Source organism: Crocodylus siamensis, chromosome 3 (genome assembly GCF_052110815.1).
Source record: "Crocodylus siamensis isolate JL-2025a chromosome 3, ASM5211081v1, whole genome shotgun sequence".
Taxonomy (NCBI): domain Eukaryota; kingdom Metazoa; phylum Chordata; order Crocodylia; family Crocodylidae; genus Crocodylus; species Crocodylus siamensis.
Genome location: NC_143397.1, coordinates 87,800,432 through 87,816,311, shown reverse-complemented (window position 1 = coordinate 87,816,311; position 15,880 = coordinate 87,800,432). Strand labels below are relative to the sequence as shown.

General features: G+C 41.5%; 1 protein-coding gene across 20 annotated transcripts in view; it reads left to right on the top strand.

Moving 5' to 3' along the window:
- BNC2 (basonuclin zinc finger protein 2) overlaps window positions 1–15,880 on the top strand; it is a 471,942-nt gene that overhangs the window by 299,974 nt on the left and 156,088 nt on the right. For all 20 annotated transcript variants that reach the window (XR_016441272.1, XM_090038761.1, XM_090038756.1 and 17 more), the window contains one exon: window positions 4,928–5,030. Coding sequence is in view for 18 of the 20 variants with exons in the window: in XM_090038756.1 (XP_089894882.1) it covers window positions 4,928–5,030 (103 nt within the window). In the remaining 2 variants the exon portion in view is untranslated. The remainder of the gene's footprint in view (window positions 1–4,927; window positions 5,031–15,880) is intronic.

Sequence of the window (15,880 nt, the reverse complement as noted above, 5' to 3'; positions counted from 1 at the left end):
CAAGGCAAGGTCATCCCTAACCTAACCATCTGAGTCAAGTGTCTGCCTGATCTTTCTTAAAATTTACTGGGATGGAAATTCCATAGCTTCTCTAAGTATGAAAGTTTAATTATTCTCATAGTCAGAAAGTTCTTCCTAATCACAGTATTGTAGAAAATGTTGGAGGAGACCTCAGGAGGTCATCTAGTCCAACCCCCTGCTCAAGGCATCCCCAACCAGATCTTCCCAGTCAAGGCTTTGTTTACCTGGGTCTTAACAGCCTCTAAGGATGGAGAGTCCACAACTTCTCTGGGTAGCCTGTTTCAGTGCTTTACTACCCGTCTAGTGAGAGAGATTTTTCCTAATATCCAACCTTAACTTCCCTTGCAGCAACTTGAGATTATTACTCCTAGTTCTATTATCTGCCGCCCCTGTGAATAGTCTAGCGCCATCTTCTTTGCAGCCACCCATCAGGTACTCGAAGGATGCTATTAAATCTTCTCTGTTTTTTCTTCTTTTCTCTAAGCTAATTTCCCTCAGCTTTTCCTCATAAGTTGTGTGCTCTAGCTGCTAACTATTTTTGTTAGTCTCCAATTTGTCCACATTGGAGTGGGGGGGCCCAAAACCAAATACAGTACTTCAGATATAGCCTCACCAGTGCCAAATAGAGGGAAATAACCACTTCCCCTGATCTCCTGGCAACACTCCTACTAATGCAGTTCAGTATGCTGCTAGCCTTCCTGGCAACAAGGGCACACTGTTGGCTCATATTCAGCTTATTGTTCACTATAGCCCTCAGGTCCTTTTCTGCAGAGCTGCTGCTTTGTCAGTCAGTCCCCAGTCTATACCAGTGCATGGGTTTGTTAATCTCCCAATTACATTTCTCTGCTGCAGTTTGAGGCCTTGTTCTAAGTCCTTGTCCACAACAGTAACAGAAAATAGTCTGTCTCTTTCGTCTTTATTATTGTTGTTCAGGTATTTGATGACTGTTAACAAATCCCCCACCCCAGTCTATTTTCTAGACAAAATAACAACCCTGGTTCTTTAAGCCTTTTCTCACAAGTCATGTTTTCCAGGCCTGTAGTCATTTTTCTTGTTTTGTGCTGCACTCTTTCCAACCTGTCCACATCCTTCTTAAAGCCTGGGGCCCAAAACTGGGGACACACTCTGGGTGAGGCCTCACCAGTGCTGAATAGAGCAGATTTGCAGAATCTGTTTATATAACCCAGTATGCTGTTGGACTTTTTCGCAACCAGAGCATGCTGCTAGTTTATATTGAAGTTAAGCCCCCACTTTGCATACTATAGACATTGAACAATAAACTGGTTAATTGTGCAATTACCTTGAGACCAGTTACATGTGCAAAGTGGTTATCACGCCATAAAAAACTCCGACCAGCTGTAAAGTTAGATTTCAAAAATGTGCACTAGCTTTATGGCTGGTTGCTGTCGAGCTTTAATTTGTATATGTAGCAAGGGTCTCCTCTGGTGCTGAGAGCCCCATCAGCTGATGGAGCTTCCAGTCACAGGAGTGCATCATGCCAGCCAGGGCTTGGAGTCCTCCAACTGAGGGGGCTCTCAGCCCAGCAGTTTGGTCCTGGCAGCACCCAGCAGCTGCTGAGACCCACAGTCCCTTAGCCGCTGACACAGGGGCCTTCCTGTGCCAGGACCATGGCCATTCTCCTAGCAATGTGGACATGTAGGCCATTTTCCAAACCTATTACACTGAGTATAACTGATAGTGATTAATATTTTAAAATAAATTCTAAAATACAGGGGGCTATTGTTAAACTACTAAAATGTATGTTAAAGGAAGAATTATTTTATACATCAATTTCAAGTAAGTTACAAGACTAAATTTTAATATGTTGGCATATAAAATCTATTCTAGTCTTCCTTTATTCCACAAAGGCCTCTGTTTAAGGTTCAGCTGATTGTTTATTGGGTACTACAGTGATGCACCCCATAGACTACATTCTCTTTGACTTAATTTACAAAAAAAATTGAAAAACAAACCTTTGAACCAAGATCCATGTTAAGTGATTAGGGTTTTGTATGGCCTCTGACACTATAGTATCAGAGTACATCATAATATTTATTGCATTGATCTTAGGATCCCTGCATGATCATCATAATTTTATTAATTTTTCCCTCCAAATAGAGAATTCCAGATCTATTAGGTGGCTTCCTCAAGGCTGCTTAGGACCAGGGAATTGAACCTTGACCTCTAAAGTCCTAAACTAATGTCCTAACTGTTTGACCCTCTTCTCATTTCTCAGAAGCAGACACATGGATCCCACTGAAACAGATGAATAAGCCTAAATGAATAAGTCCACTGCCAGAATATTGCCCAAAATAGCAAGATTGCTGTGGAGTGAAAGAAAAAGGGCTCTGTTAGGGCTGGGCTGATGATTTGGGCCATAGTACTTATTGTTTGGAATGTTTGCAATCTGCCGAGCACCTGTGAAAAGCTTTTCAGATTCAGCTAGTTTAAGAACCCAGGACATTTTAATGTTTGTGGACAATTTGTGTACAGTTTCAAATACTATATTATGGTGTTTTGATTACAAAAAGAACCAAGCCTATTAAATGGAATAAGACCGTGCAACATTTTTAACAGAGACATTTTTGCTTATACCAGAAAATTTGAAATACTGAACTGCTAAACTTCCCCAGCCCAGATTGGAATATAAAATGGTTAGTCAATCTTTCTTGTATGTATCTAATGAAGCTCACTTCTTGTAGACATTGTATTTCAGGTTTCAGCCCAAATAAGTTTTTATGGGTAACCTTGTAACTACCTAAAAAATGAAAAAACCTAAGTAGGTTTGTAATGGAAATGCTGATCAGCTTTGGTAAAGCAGCACTAGCAGGTGACATAGGTTCACATCGTGTATGTGCAGGTGTGTGTGTATTAATACAAAACAAACATCAACAAGATGCTGTAACATGAAAAGTGACAAAGCTTTAACAGGTTGATGCAAAGCACGGTGGGGGGGGGGGTGTACGCACATATAAAAATCTCTTCCAGTGTAGCAGGAATGCAATTTTCTAATGCCTTCTTTTCTTTTTTGCAGTACAATTAATTATATAGTTCATTAATTAATGAACATATTAGAGAGACACCATTACTGATCAGCAGAGACCTGATATATTACTGAGTCAATAAACTATTGAACATGAAACAGGACCTTTCAGTAGAATTTTTTCCTTGTAACCCACAAACACATATATTATTCTTGCATACTCAGCACTTCTTTGGTGCCTTTTATATTTCATATTACTAATTCTTTTAATCACTGATATATACAGCTATGTTTTACAACCTAGCTAATGAGTAATTGTACAGCTGACATTGGGAGTGAGACCCTGAAGTGTCAGGCATAATAGAGTAGGTTATTTTTTCCAACCAGGTTTTTAAGAGTCAAAGGTAGTAAAAGAGCAGACAAGATGGGAGAGAGAAAACTCCTGCACCAGAAAGTGAACAGAGAAATGCAAATTTTATTTGAGTCAGTTAACCATAAATGTATTTAAATTGCTGTCTGATGCAAGTAAATAAATAAAGCTTTTAAAATAGCCTGAACTCTTCTCATTGTCAGCAAACAAAGAGTTTAACTTAGCCATTCTAATGTGTAATGTAATTTTTTCGTACGGATTCAGTGTTTTCAGTAAGAGGAAGGTAATTCCTGTTACATACAGATATAGCAGCTTTTTAAGTGGAGGAGTCAAGGAAAGGTTTGTAAGGCAACATCATTCATAAAACTCCAGTGTATCTGCAGTCACAAGTATCAAACTCCCTTCCCCCACCTAGCCCCCAAGTAATCATTGATTGCATCTAAATCTGTAGAGATATCTTTTCCTGGCAGCTCTGGTAGTTACAGTAGACTGTTAATCTGTGAATGATCAGAATAAGTTATTTCCATCTCAGAAATCTCCATGCAAATTACACTTAAATGCATGCCATAAATTTATTTTGAAGAGCACAGATCATATGCAGTGCTGTTTAAAAACATAGGTTAAAAAAAGTCTAATTCAATTGATGCTGCCTTTCTTAGATGGGGTTTTTTGTCTCCTCAAGTAAAGCTATGTTTTGTTTGTTTCAGATGAGAGTTTTCAGGTAGGTGTACTGTTAATCCATATTTTAATTTTTTAACCTGTGTTTTATCTTTACATCTTTAACTTTCTTTAATGACTTTTTTTTTTAAAATAGAAAAAGAGGTCAACATTAATGTTTGTTAAATATATAGGACTAAAAGGGGAAGGGCTGTATCTGGAGAGCTGGGAGAAGTGACGGATGCAAGGGAAAGTTTCAGTCTGTCTCGTGAGCCAGTACTGTGCTGTGTACTTTTTGTCATTTTATTGATTCTTTGGAAATGCATCAAACCAGTAGCTTCTTTCTGATACTTAACTGAATTAGGCCTTGTGTGAATCCCAACAGGGACACACAACCTTTAGGTGAAGTAGGAAAAAGGAAATCTGACTTTAGGTATATTTTTGTGTACAAGTTTCACTTATAGTTTTAACGAGTCTGACATGCTACTATGGGAGGACACAATTAGCAGCATTTTCCTTCAGGTACTTGATCTGCTAAAGCATGAAATTTGTGGAACATCTACATAATCCTCACTATTCCCCCCACTTCCCCTTAAAGAGAAATGGAGACTTTGATCTGTATTCTTTTAAAGAATTTCTTAATTTACTCTATGGAACAACAGAATACATTACTGCTAAATGAAACTTTTAATTAAAATTACCCGGTGATATAGATATATTTTGTTAAAGAAAATTAAGCATAACTTTAGAAAATGGGCACAGCTTTAGGGTTTAAGAAATTTCCCACCTCTTCTTCCCATATCTCTCTATTAAAATCCCAGCTAGTCTATGGAAATATATATATTTTTAAAATTTTTAATCTGATAAGACATTTATGTTTACATTTCTTTTTCCAGGCCATCCGCTGTACACTGGTAAATTGCACATGTGAATGTTTTCAGCCAGGGAAGATTAACCTGAGAACCTGTGATCAGTGTAAACATGGCTGGGTGGCCCATGGTAAGAAGTGTCTATCATTTTCTTATCCTCTTTTAATATTCATCGCCTTCATTTTTTTTTCAAAATGTAGACATTTTGAGCAGTAGCCACAACTATTTCTATTGATCTATATAGGTATGTACTTTTAAACTTTTTTTTTTACAGTCTCGAATGGAAAGGAGAACATCATTTGCATTGGCTATGGTTTTTACTGCCAGTGGAAGCAAAAAGTTGGTTAACAGCCTATGCATAGCTCAGAAAATTTATTGTAGCCTCCAAGAAATAATGCTGTGCTTGCAGCTGTCAGTAGAAGGGCAAGAAGTTTATAATATGGTTGCACAGTGGAGTGCATGTTACACTTAAACATCAGCCAGTAAGTCAGAGTCTGATGGAAATTCAAACATAACACCACCAGACTTTCGGAGCAGGGTCAGCAGAATGAAACCACTGTATCCTATTTGGCTGAGTGAAAGGCTGGATGGCAGTTTACTCGCAGAGTATGGTCTATCAGCTGAACTTCTTTTTAAAGTAGCTGAAGAATGGGAGGGGAGGAACTAATATTGTTGGCTCTTCTCTAAATATGTGTTCTAAATATACACCGATTGGTTGGGGGCTAGATTCTTTTTTTTCCACCAGTCAGTCACAAATCCACCATATATGCATCTTGATCTCATCCAATATACTTTCAGCAAATACAACTAGAAGACAAATACTACGGGGACAATATGTTCTGAAATGGTTTCTTGAATAACAGGAAAAAAGAGAGAATGGTTGTATTTGCAGAAGAAATTTGTGTCTGAAGTTTCTCCTCACAGTCCAGGCTATTGGCCCCTAAGCAAGCATACTCTTCATTCCCCGTGTTTTGCCAAACATTCAGCGGGTTGTAGTTTATACATTTTATTTTATTGCACTTAGATCCAAGGGGAAAGCCTGGTACCTCCTTCCTGAAAATGTTCTTAGTTCCTGTTTGTGTAGGTACACATATGTACTGAAGCTTGGCACATTTCCACATTTAATGAAGCCGAAAGGCTGGCACTGCCTAGGAAACTTTTGAAGTGTGCCCACTGATGGAAATGGTGCACTTTTAAAGCATTCAGGTCCAGACACAATTCCAAATTACTTTGCAATGAATGGGCAAGTGTGCTGGTGGTATCCAACATAACACAAAGTCAAGCAAATGATTTAATTAGCATATTCATGATGTACTCTATTCCTTGGACATAGGACAGTTCTGTTTCCCTTAATTTCAGACAGGATGTTTGCACTCAGTGGGTAACCAAACCCATTCACATTCTTAAGTGGCTTTCAACGCTCATTTAGTCTTTAGAGCAGGAGGAGCATGGAGGGGTTCGGTGTCAAGAGGGGCAGCAGGACCCTGCCTGTTTCTTTGTCCATTGTCTTCTATGATGAATATTTGAAAAAAGTATCCAACTGGATGGGATCTGTTTTGGATTTCATTAGCTCTGGCTTTGTTCTTAAACAAGAGCTCCACACAAATTTTCATGTTTTATTCTGAAACCAAAACTACACAAGGTACTTTTCTCTAGTAAGGTAGATGGGTTTGACTGAAAATTGTAACACTAAATACAGCTTGAGACTGCCATCATTCTTTTAATACAAATGGCTGAGTCAGATATTAAATCCAAAGTAGTAGATTGCAAATGTGACTGGTACAACCATTGGGTACATCTACCTGTAGCCATATTTCAGTGCTTAAAATTTCAAATAGAGAAGCTGAGTATATATATTAACAAAAACATGTTTTACTACTGGAAATTTACAGAGCCATCTGATTTTCTTTTAGCCCCTTTTGACTAGATTTCAGCCAGTATGTTTACATTTATGGCAGATGAAGACTAGTCAGATGTATGTTTCATATACACACTCAGAGCATGGGCTTATAAATTAGTTCCTGAAGACTGTGACAAGTCTGCTTGAGTTGTTGACCTTAGCTGCTTTCCAAAATTCTGAGAGAGACGACATTCAGGAGACTGATTAATTCATTATGCTGTAGCACCTGGATTTCAGAATCAGAGAGTCAGATTACCGTTCAGAAATGACTTCCTTTAAACACTGTACTTTTAGAAATTATTCATTGAATGCAAATAGTGGATCCTACTCTCTTAATAAGAGTGTTTCTGACCTTTTTTTATTAATGAATTTCAATTCACATTCAGTGTTTTACTGAATACTATTCAATTGCCTGTCAAGAATGACCGGGGCAGGGGGGAGAAGGGGGCTGGGATGGAGTGCCACCACCTAACACCCCATGCTGCCACTGTTCTGCCTCTTGCAGGGAGTGGGGTGGGAGAATCGAGGGCAGCGCTGTTGGCCGCGGCTCCCCCACCCCTATCCGGTCCTCGGCGCGACTTGCAGGTAGTGGGGTGGGGGAGCTAAGGCGCTCCGGTCCTTGGTGCCATTTGCAGGACATGGGGTGGGGGAGTGGAGCTGCAGAAGCATGGTGGTGCTCCCCTATGCTTGGAGCATTCTGATTGACTGTTTCCATCAGCCAATCAGAGTGAAAATAAAGCATTACAGACCGACAGACAGACTTAGGCTTTTATAATATTAAAATAATTATCAAAGAACAGGTGTTTTCATTAGGAAGTACCATGCTTATCCAACTTTGATAACCTAGTATTATAATTAACTGGGTGGATCAAAAAAACCCCTCGGCAGCAATCTTCTCATGTTTTCACTGACTGATCCATGCAGAGTTCATGCATGCTAATAACTACCCATTTAAAATGTTGAAATTCTTGACCTGAGAAGGAAAGGGCATGCAGCCATCATAGCATTTCACATAGTAACTGCTGATCTGGTGTTTTGGGGGTTTTGTCCTGTTTCCATTGTCTTCTGGTTTTCTTTCCTCATCTAAAATGAGCGTCATACTTCTTAAAAGGAAAGGTTTCCTAAAAGTTCATTTCTTTTCTGTTTAGAGGGGCCAAAAGTAGGATGTCAGTATAAGAACAGATTCACCAAACGGGGTCATTTGTGGCATAATAAATGGTTCTGTTGGCAAAAGTTCAGTTTATCAAATTTTAACCCTGTACCCTTGTGCTATAGTGGTAGTCCTACCATCAGTGTTTTTAAGACTGAAGCCAAAAGCTGCCTAGAGTAGTGCAGCCTTCACTAGTACTTAAAGGGGAATTGGTTGTTTCTATTGAGTATCTTGGTGTTTTAAAGAGTTAAGAGAAGTGGACTGTTTTAATTTGCTTCCAACTGAATCTTGGCATACATGTTATCAGCTTGGATGGAGATACATTTTCTAAAACAAACAAAAAAAAGGTTTAAATTGGATAAGCCATTTCCTGAGTCTAAAGTAGTCAAATAGGCCATTTAAAAAAAAAAGGGTTTTAAGACTTTGTATAAGGTGACACCATACCAATCTTAATATTGAAATGTATTAAAAGCTACAACATGTTCTGATCAGTTGCATAAGTAATGATTACTATGATTAAGGATTGTTGGTTTCAGCCCCTACATTGTACCAGTCTTGAACTGGCTTTGGCATGGTGTGGGGCTGGAAGTGACAATCATATGATTTTTGGTCCTGGCCCTGGCATGACACCAGAGCCAGTTAAAGACTCCAATGGCGTATGGTGGCTGGGACTGATGATCAGTTGATTGTTGGTTCTATACCAGAGCTGGTTTCAGGCTTGTTTGGCTAAGAACACATCTGCATAGTCTGTTTAAAAAAAAAAAAAAAAAAAAGCTTGAGCCATCTGTAAAATCTCTAAACAGTTTGAGCTGATTGAAGCTCTGTGGTCACAGTGTTGCTGCACAAAGCAGCTGTGTGAAATGTTGAAAGACGGGTAGAGGGCAGCAGTGTTACATGGTGTCCAATGTTCCCTTTAAGGAGCAGCGGTCCATGAGCGCGCCGCCTCGGTCCAGCATGGGACACTTACCGAAGGGGGCTGGGGCCAGGGGCTGAGGCCGGCGGCTGGAGCTCAGAGCTGGGGGCCAGGGACCAGGGCCTGAGGCCAGGAGCTGGAACTGGGAGCTGGGGGCCAGGGGCTGGACCTGGAGCCTGGCATGGGCTCCGGGGAAGTGCTCCACTCCTCCACATCAGGGCCAGGGAGTGGAGCACTTCTGCAGAACTGGCAGAACCCATGCCAGCCCCCACCCCCCCAGCCTCCATCACTGCTTTACCTCACCTCAGGGAGCAGCTGCTGCCTGCCCCAGTGAGGCTCCACTGGCTCTGGGACACTGCACCGCTCCCCCAGCCCTGATGTCATGTGCCTCCTTGCTCCCCGAGGTGATATGGGGGAGCAGAACAGTGTCCTGGAGCTGGCAGAGCCTCACTGGGGCAGGCAGCAGCTCCTTCCTGAGGTGAGGCAAGGCAGGGATGGAGGCTGGGGTGAGCTCTGCCAGCTCTGGAGAAGTGCTGCACTCCCCAGCCCTGATGTGGGCTCCATAGAAGCGCTCCACTCCCCCACGCCAGGCTCCCGCCCCAGCTTCTCCTGGTGCGTGGCCTTGAAAAGGCTGTACATGGCCACGCTTCTGGTTGTGTGCAGCTGCGCACGCGCGCACCTTAGAGGGAACCTTGATGGTGTCCCATCAGGAATGTTGCACCCTGCAGAGAGTCTTTTCTTAGTGCTTTGAAGACCCCTCTCCCCTCAACATGTGCTGCTGCTGCTGTTGCATCTCCTTGGCTGTCTGTAATACTGCTGGGTTATGGGTAGGCTTTTCTGGAGGGTCTGTACCTGGACAGAGGGAGCAAGACTGTCAGAGGTAAGGCTAGAGAGTGGGGAGGGGGGCGGCATGGTGCAGCATAGGGCCAGGGGCTTCAAGGGGTGGGCATGAGTATGGAACCCTTGTTCGGGCAGCATAGTGTAAAACCAGTACTGCAGTCAAACAGTGTTGCCAACCCAACAAAACTTTTTTCTTTTACTGCAAGGTTCTAATTGCCAGCCAAACTTTTTTTACTATGGATGGTGTTAAACCCCTATATTTGAACCCAACCCTTTTACTGGGGCCTGGTAATAGGGCAGGGCCAGGCAGAAGTTAAATTTACATGATGTAAAATATATATTAGTAAAAATATTAAGTACAAAAAACTGGTTGTCAGTAAGAAGTTTACAGATTGTTAGTAAACAAACAAACAAACAAAACCCCCAAAAAACCTCTTGGGTTGGCAACCCAGCCCCTTTACCACATCAGTCTTGAACCATGTCTAGTGCAGCGCTGGGGCTGGGACTGACAGCTAATTTTTCAGTCCCAACCCTGGGACCGCATTGGACTCTTCAGCTGGCTCTGGTGCAGTCCTGGGGGACTGACAATTACCAAAAATCAGGTAATTGTCAGTCCCAAATCAAGCATTTCACTGAAGCCAAATCTAGATTCCAGTGCTGTGCAGCGGATGAGACTGATAATCAGCCAATTTTTGCTTTCATCCATGCTCTGCACTGGATCCAGATCATCTCTCATGTAGTCATGGGTCACAGTCAGTGGATTGTGAGATGCAGCCCTAGGTCATAATTGTCGTATTATCTCCATGGAGCAGTTTATTAAGTCTCCTGTTAGCTTAAAGGTGTTACTTACTATGATCTGGAGAAACTCCTTGCTCAAAAAGGCATAACTTTGGTCCAATATGATATGAATACAGGCAACCCCCACTTAGCGCTCTTAAATGTATCCTGAAAAACCAAGTGTTAAGTAAAACCAAAAGTATTTGATGACCCAAGATGGTGACTGCAACTGTTTTTAATGACCCAAGATGGTGACCATGAGTGTTATAACAAAACTCGCTGAGCACTAAGTGAAATCAGGTATCAATTTCAAATGAGCGTTATAGCAAAATAGCGCTAAGTGAAACAGTTTTAAGTGGGGGTTGCCTGTACATTTAGTCCATGTTATCCTGCTGGCATGCGCAGATGTTGGCATTGTAAGTGCATTTAATGTGTGCTAAGTGTCCTGTGTGATATGACCCTAAGTTATGCTTTCATCTTGCAGGTAAGTTGGTTATATACAGTAAATTTTTGTATAATATACATGCTAACTTGCAGTAATCAAAATGGTGACCCGTTCCCCCCCTCCCCACAGTTGAGTAATAGAGACTGTTTTCATAAGCTCATATGTGTGATATGACTACAACTATTTTATCCATTCAGAATGGTTGAGCAGTCATTTATATAGGTAATTTATAAAATTGTGCTGGGAGAGAGCAAAAAAGGAAAAGGTAAAAAAGTTACTGCCTTAATCAGGTTCTACCTTGCCCATCTTTTTTTTTTTTTAATTCAATTATCAGGGAGATTTAGGACTTCAAATGTGAGCAACATGAACAAAAGTGAGTGGGCTTTGGAAAGACAACATGTTAACTGTGTGCCCCTGCCCAGCCCATTTTGATTGATGATGTAGGGGTAATATCATAAAGAACAGATGACCAGCTACCAAGGAGCAGAAACACTGGTATAGTTTATACTGATGTAGTTTTACCCTTAATTTTTCCAAGGATTAACATAACACTATACCAGATTCTAATATACTGTGTCAGCAAAAAGCTATCTGTCTTGAGTCTACTTGTTTTTACTTGTGCGTGTCATCCCTCACATGTTGTGTCCAGTCTATATTAAAAATTGTTGAGTATTACATATTTGTCAAAAACTCGTTAAGTGCAAGAATACAGAACATTTAGTCAGTTACTTAGGACTTTTTCCTATAAGAATGTATATAAAGAAATATCTCTACTTAGTTCTCCTTGGGCACGTCCACAGACGCAAGCATGTGCACTTGCAGCAGCTCAAATAGAAGTGGTGCATATTTGAACTGGGACTTTTTGCCTCAGCGCATGTGCTTGGACATGCACTTTGTTGAGGAGAAGATTGTGCCACTTGGGGCAAATTGTGCCATGTGGCTCCTCCCAGATCTGCAGCCAGAGGGAGCTAGAGCCCAGGGCCAGCACCTGTGCTGTTCCCAGCAGTATAAAAAGCTGCCCTGGCAAGTAGCTCAGGTCTACTCACTCTCAGGAGCTTCTGGGGCCCAGCCAGTTGATACTCGGGTACACTACCCCTTGTGCCAGCTGGACTGCTGAAGCAGCCTTGAGAGTTCCCTGCACCCTTTATCCACTGCAGCAGTCTGGCAGTGTGGGGTGCTGCCTGGCTGTGACCTGCTGCACACCTGCCAGACCTAGATGGGGACTGCACAGCCAGTAGAGGTATCTGCCTCTCTGGGCCAGCTGCCAGTAGGCTGTAGCTGCAGAGTTGGCCTTTGTGTGGCCCTGTGTGCCCTTGCCCAGCCATCTGGGCAGCTATCACCCAGAAGATGTTCTGGGCATGGTGGCCTGTTCTGAACTGTCAAAGCATGTCCTCCTGGCCCCATTTGGCCAGGAGGTCAGCTGGGTCCAAGCTGGGTCCAAGGTGCCAGCTCTGAGCAGGCAGAGTTCTGCCACTGGCGTACCTAGCAGGAATTCCAGTGTTCTCTGTTGGAAAACTGAAAAATCCCTGATTTAAAAAACAAAAACAAACAAACAAACAAAAAATCTGAATGTTACTCTGTAAAATACCCTGAAATCCATGTTCCTCCACAATTAAAACAAAAGACCACTATACACAGGGAGGGAGAGAGTGAGATGAGACAGCAATCAGTTGGGCAATATTTTATCGATATATCTACAGTGTTAAAGCAATGTTGCAGCCTACCGGTGTCACTATCATCATAATAAAGTGAACTCTAAATACATGTTTCATGAATTCATGAAACATGAATATATATTTTGCTGTCCCCCCACAAGGGCTATGACCCCCCCCAACAGGGGCTGTGGCCCCCACACAAGGACTATGGCCCCCCAACAGGGGCTGTAGCCCCCACACAAGGGCCAAATGGCCCCTGCAGAGGCTGCAACCCCCCCCCCCCCGCAAGGCCCACATGCCCCACCCCAGCCCCCCCGATTGCTGCCCCCAAAGGGGTTTGAGATGGGTCAAGAGGCATGTGCGCGCTTGTCTGGATGCGTCCCTTGTGAGGAAAGGCCAAAAATTAGTTTCATGTCTTTCAGCATGCTCTGGATTGGGTGTAACTACTATCATATTTCATTCATTTATTTAATGTTTATCTAAGATAAAATCCAAACTACTCTTCTACCTAAAATCAGTAGTTACATCTCATTTTCACCTGAAGACATCATCCCCTCCTTCCTTTTTTTTAAATTTTGCTCATTTACCATTAGCTTATGCTTTAAAAGAAAGTTTCCAAATAAATGAATAAACAAACAAACAAATAAATAGACAGCACTGTATTTAGCAAGCAAAATGAGCAGTATTTATACTTTTTCCTTCAGACTTCCTTCATTTTCTTTCAAAAACAAAAACACAAAACCCCACATATGTGTAAGTAGGTCAGACAGTCTTATTACAAATTATGGGCAAGAGTGACTTGTTTCAATATAGGAGTATCACTGAGATCTCTTGGTGAAAGTAGGGAGTCCAGGTCCAAATTTTTTTGGTCCCCTTAGCTTCATCCCTGCAAATATATGCTTAGAAAAGCATTTGGCATTTTGCTTCAGTTTCCAGCTCTGCTCATGACTGACTTCATTATTTTGATCAGCTTACTTCCACATGCCCCAAATCTCCAGTCCTTGGGACATACAAACAGTTCACTATGCATCAGCTGCTCTGCAATGACTGCTCATATGTGCGTGCTCTTACCCTATGATAAGTAGAAACTAAACCACAGGAGGTAACATCTCCATTAAAGAGGGGGAAATTATCCCAGTTTAGCTTCCATTTACCATGGGGTCAAGAACGTGTATATAGCAATCACCAGGGAGCATCTGACACATTGTAAAACTCCACTCCCTTTTACCCTTTGGTAGGTTGTCCATATGTCCATACTCTCAGAGAGTATAATACTGCTTTCATTGGTGTGATTAGTCTCAATTTAGTGCAAATAATTTTGACGTATTTAGATTGAAGGTGCTGTACTAGTGCACTGTATAATTATTATCCTCCTATGTTCGTTTTCATGATTTAAGTTACCTTCAGGTTATCTTGAAGTTACAAATAAGGCCCCTTTTAGGCATGGAGTACCTTGTGTAGGTTTGACAGTTGATCCTTCTGTATAGAGAATTCAAGAAGGAGGCAATGTGCTTTATTTGTACTTAAACATCTTGGGGCTTTAAAACTAGAAAGTATAAGGTAAAATACTAGTGATTAGTGTAAAGAAGACTAGTGATTAGTGTAAAGGCAAGTGATTAGTGTAAAGACTAGTGACTAGTGTAAAGAAGAGGAGACTGAGAAGGGACTTAATAGCAGCCTTCAACTACCTGAAGGGGTTTCAAAAGAGGATGGAACTAGACTGTTCTTGGTGGTGGCAGAGGATAGAACAAGGAGACTGTCTCAAGTTGCAGCAAGGGAAGTTTAGGTTAGAGATTAGGAAGAATTGTCTCACTAGGAGGGTAGTAAAACACTGAAACAGGTTACCCAGAGAGGTAGTGGACTCTCCATGCTTGGAGGTTTTCAAAACTCACGTACACAGAGCTTTGGCTGGGATGATCTAGTTGGGGATGGTCCTGCTTTGAGCAGGGGGTCAGACCTCTTGAGATCCCTTCCAGCTCTAACTTTCTATGATTATGTAAGTGAGGCATAAGAAGGAAAATTTTGCTATCATGGGAAGTTCTTTTTTTAATGAACAGTAGCTCCTTTTGGAAAGAGAACAGTGAGATTTTTGAGCATGTTCTTGAGTGTATTGGTTGTGTGCAGGCCGAAGATATGACTTTAGTCTTTGAATGAGCAGGAGAATAATTGGAAGTGACTGCTGGGTTTCAGGAGTCACTGGACTGCTACTGGGAAACCTCCACACATGAATTCCTAGGAGTGCTTGGGTGACACCAGTTGTAGCACTTCTGTAACAAGCACTCACTAGAGTTTTGATGACTGAAACTCATTCTTGTCTCTTGAAACACCTATGCAGATGCACACAAACTGCTGTGATGTGCTAACCACTTCATCATTTTATTACATTTTATTACATCATAAATTTTTATATCTTGCTAACGATCCTACAGGAACTGTAATTGTTTATAGGAACATCTTAATTAACTAGAGTTCACCAGGTTAAACAGAACACAAATTGAAAGAGATATAAACAAAACAAACTCTACTACTCCATTCAACGTAGCTCGGTGAGGTTAAAAATGGGAGAAAGATTTGACTGCAAGAATGAAAAGTTCGTATTGTTTTCAGGTGTTATACAGTACCAATAATACCTTGAGTAACTTAACCTCTGCTTTCTGTATTGTTGCTGTGAAAATCATTGGATGGGAAAACCATAGTGTTACTTTAACTCAGTAGAAAGAACTGTGACTCATCCAGTAGTGTTATAAGGAACCTTGTTTCAGATTAATTTAGCAGACCCCCAATGTTACTTTATTATCCCATTCCCATCTGGATTTCAGAAATAGAAAATGTGTGATGGAAAGCGTACACTTAAAATCCTAGAAGATTTCTCTAATTACATTCTAATTGATTACAGACAAATTTGCTGAAGTATATTTAACAGGAGCTATGTGAAAATGGTCACAGTTACATGAACTTTATGGCAATCACCCACAAGTGTCTTGTTTAGTTGCTGTGGGAGGCAGAAAGACTGATACTATAAAGGGCAGTGCTAGCCACATGGCCTGAAATCACAAGGGGCTGAATGTCTTCAGTTTTAACTAACATCAGGACAGTAGGGTTTCAGGGGAAGTTAAAAGCATTTGGCACGTTGAGAGGCATTATGGACTTTGGAAGACGAGACTTTCTGAGTATGTCTGCACTCTGTCCTCAGTGGCCAAAAGGGGAGACTCCCACACATGGTTCCCTAACTTGTTCCAATTATATGTACCAAACCCAGAAATGTAGCAGTGAAGGCACTTCAGAAGCAACCCTCAAGGC